General features: G+C 56.5%; 1 protein-coding gene across 1 annotated transcript; it reads left to right on the top strand.

Moving 5' to 3' along the window:
- Positions 1-2,727: 2,727 nt before the first annotated feature.
- NGA_2119710 (uncharacterized protein) lies at positions 2,728-3,461 on the top strand (the record flags this gene model as incomplete). The annotated part of the gene is made up of 1 exon (XM_005856214.1): positions 2,728-3,461. A coding segment is annotated over one exon (734 nt), but the record flags the coding sequence as incomplete, so codon positions are not given.
- Positions 3,462-3,817: the final 356 nt, after the last annotated feature.

The following is a 3,817-nucleotide window of genomic DNA, read 5'->3' as shown; positions in this document are numbered from 1 at the left end:
TAAATGCTTAATTTCTCGTTCCACTGATGTCGCCCCCCTCCGTGCCCGCTACAGGCGACCTTCATGTGCACGGCGAAGCGGCCCGAGCTAGAGGCACACGCGTCCGGCAAGCACCCGAAGGACACGCTGGCGAAGTGCTTCCCCAACTTGGCTGCCTAGCGGCTAGAGAACAAAATGAGCGGGAGGAAGGCGGCGTGATGTGTGGCTGTTCCATCGAGGACCAGGGCTCGCGCGGGGCCTAGATATGTACGAAAGAGGAGGGTATGGAGGGATGTGAATGGATGGAAGGGAAGAAGGCTGTAAGGCATGCCGCTCGGGAGGATGGGGACTGCATCGGCAGTAAGTTTGGGCGTGACTTCACTATCTCAGCATGTGAAAGAGCGATCGCGATGCTGGTAAGCCAGAAAAGCAAAAAAACGTACATTTTGTCATAAGTTGCTCCCCTCCTGATCCTGTTTTTCTTTATACATGCAAGCACGCTTCAGTACCCACTATTTCACAGCCTCTGCGTCGCGGTCATCCTTGCTTTCTCGAGAGTCTATGCTTTCCTGTATGCCTCATGAGTCGTATATACTTCGGTATTCACTGATTTGGTACCCTTCCTTGATGTCGTACTCCGCCATTTTATACCCGTCATGGTGCCCTCCCTCTTTACCCCCGTCCCGGCCTCCCTCCCTCCCTCCCTCCCTCTTCTTGCCAGCTTCCAATAGCTCCGTCAAACATGGCGCCCCGTCGTGCGTGGACGGATCCACCTGCAGACCTTCGCTCTCCTGCAGCCCCGGGCGAGATCGTCTCGCGGCTGCGGCCGCCTCCGCCGCCCGCAGGGTCGCATGGTCCAGGACGTTGCGCTGCCACCCTTGGCGAGATGCCTCTTCTGCGCGTAAGTTCTCCTCAGTAACGCGCCGCATAGCCAGCGCTTGCGCTTGACGGAGGAACTCAGACGACGGCCTCAAGGAAGAAATGGCGGGGTCGTGGCTGCGGGTGTTGCCTGCGCTCGCAGAGGGGGCCGAAGGGACGTTTTGGAGGCGGTGTGCCGGGGACCCTGCCGTCTCGGTCCGCCAGCTCGGAGCCGGTGCACCCGCCCAACGCGCCCCGTCACTCGTCGCGTCAGCGGCCAAGAAGCGGGAGGAAGGGGAGAGGAAAGGTGAGTCAGGCTCTGGCATGGGAGGATAGAGGCGTTGTGGGGAGTCCTCTGAGACTGAGGGAGCCGGCGGGGCGGAGGGGGAGATAGCTTGGGGCGCTCTGTGATCAAGGAGCAAAGGACTCTTGAGGGAATGCTGTCTCATAGTTGTGGTGGGAAAATAGAAGTGCAAACAAATAAGCGCACGGAAAATCATGATAAAATCCGACTAGACCTCTGCCTGGGTGGAGTGTCTGGAGGGGGATTGTTGCTTACACTCGAACGTACACTGTCTGAAGATCTTGGTGGATCCATGCGCGCAGGCTAAGGCTAACGAGGAATCCTGTGGTTGCATTCGATGCGATAAAAATTGTGTCGAATCACACGAGAGACAGGCGGTAACCATAAGAGGGACGAAAATTTCATCGATTCCTTTTGAGCGGCATTCCCAGCTAGGTGGGGAGACTCATTTTGTGCGAGTCGACGCCCTATTCTGCCTCGTCGTTTTTTACATTCACCTCAAATTTTTCTTATCCTGCGCGCACAATTTGTTAAAGCAGGTATGTCCTTGCTGGGCGTGGACTATGGAAGTGACTCGGAAGAAGACCGTCCTTTTGCCCCTCCTGCACCCCGGCCCGACCCTCCTGTCTCTCCTGCTACTACTTTGTCGGTCTCAGGAACCACGGCGGGGAACGCGCCTGGCTCCGACTCGATCAGTACTGCTGACTCTGGACAGGGAGAAAAGCATAGGAGGAAGAAAAGAAAGGTCAAGGTGGCTGTGTCCATCCTCCCGTCCCATATTCAGGCCGCTCTGATGAGGGCAGCGCCCTTGCGACGGAGCACAGGCCAGAAAGAGGGACCAGTGACAGGCGTCTCTGATGACGAGGATGACGAAAATGACTATGCGGATGAGGTGGAGAGGAAGGAACTCGATGAAGAGGTAGGTAGGAGAGGCGAGAGGGATGCGATCGCGTTGCTCCTGGTCTGTCACGTGCGGCCCTTTGCATATTTGACTAATGAAGTATTGGAGCGTGTCCTGCTACGTAGGGTAAATGGTGCACTGGCTTTGTCAAATGTGGGCGAGGAGAGAGATTGAAACGACGATGGCCAATCCCTCGCAGTAGAGTAGCAATTCGCTCCCATACTCTCCAGTCCCCGGTACCCCTTATCGCTACAACCTCGTCTTTTTCATTTTCATCATGTGTAGGAGCTGGAACGACGTCGCAGAATCCGTGAACAGGTGGCAGAAAGCAAAGCCGTCGCGAAGAGGCAGGCCGCCGGCGCTACGGGGCTATTTGCTCTCCTTCCGAAGCCCAAAGTGGAGAAGGCAATGGAGAAAGCGTTGAAGAAGAGTGGTGACTCGGCCGCGGAGAAGAAGAAAGATAAGGGGGCGAATATGGAGGCGGATGCAGTCGCTGTCATGGGGGCTGCGTCGGACAAGAAAGAGGAGGGGGGCGACCAGGGAGCATCGAGTGAGAGCGATGGGGCGGAGGAGGAGAAGGAGGAGGAGGAGGAGGAGGAGGAGGAGGAGGAAGAGGAAGGGCTCGGGCTTCTCCACTCCTCCCTCATGGCAGGCGCCACAGCCGCCGCTCTTCCCCGCGTATCCATCTCTCAGGGAATGCGCGGCCTAGCCATCCCGGCGCCGACAGCACCGGCGGCTGCGGTGGGAGCAGAGATAAGGCAGCCGTCCACTAGCCTCAGTGTGGCAGCGTCGTCTGAGCTCCCTGCTTCTGGTTCGACAGGGACTATGGGTCATGGCGCGGCGACCTCGGGCCTCGGGGAGTCCGTTGGGTCGAGAGAGCCGCAAGCTTACGCCTCCTATGGAGGGCTTTGGCAGGGACAGGAGAATGAACGGGCAATGAGGGCGCACCGAGCAGAGTTGGATGCCTACTACGCCGCCGAGGCGTCACGACAACCCCCGCTGCAGATGAGTTTGGGTTCCTGTCTGCAGCCTCATGCGCAGGAGGACGATTTTGAAGTACCTCTTTCAGAGCAGGGTTCTCGGAGGCAAAAACAGCGCTTACAGAGAGAGTTGGCGGCAGGGAATTTGTCCGCTGTCAGCAAGCTCGGAGGACAGGTCGTAGAGGTGGCGCGTCGGGAGGAAAGCTGGGATCCGTACCGGTATGGCCCTCCCAAAAAGAAGGAGAAGGTCTCAATTGCCGCTACCTTTTACGATACAAAAACTGGAGAAACGGTCACGACCACAGAGGCTTCTCGAACGCACAAAAGAAGACATCAGATAAATACGTTGGCAATACAAGCAGCTGAGCGGGAGGCGGATCTCTTGGAAGGGAAGGCGCGCAGCATGCAAAGTAAAGCCCAGACCCAGGGCAAATATGGGTGGTGAAGTTTTTTTCTTATTTTGGTTTTAAAATTGCCATGAGAAAGAAAGAATAGATTCCGTTCGTCCGAATCATGTTATTTCTTTCTCGCTCGAGTAGCCGGTTCCTGCGACTAAGATCTCGCTGAAGACGTGCTTGCACAATGCATACGACTCATACCAGTACCCGGAATCGGGCCTGAAACGAAGGCTACCGTATCTCTCCTAGTATCTGCTGCATTCTTAACTCACTTTGCTGGTCGGAAAGCTTCTTAATCCGCTTTTGGTCTGTCTTCGCCCTCAGGTTTATGTGACGTACGCTCGGTACTTCAATTCGATGCATGCACGACGCCTCAAGTCACTCGACTCGCGTGGAC

The sequence above is a fragment of the Nannochloropsis gaditana genome, assembly GCF_000240725.1.
Source record: "Nannochloropsis gaditana CCMP526 unplaced genomic scaffold scaffold019, whole genome shotgun sequence".
NCBI classification, from domain to species: Eukaryota; class Eustigmatophyceae; order Eustigmatales; family Monodopsidaceae; genus Microchloropsis; species Microchloropsis gaditana.
Note: the sequence above shows the minus strand (reverse complement) of the source record. Positions and strands in the feature narration are given on the sequence as shown.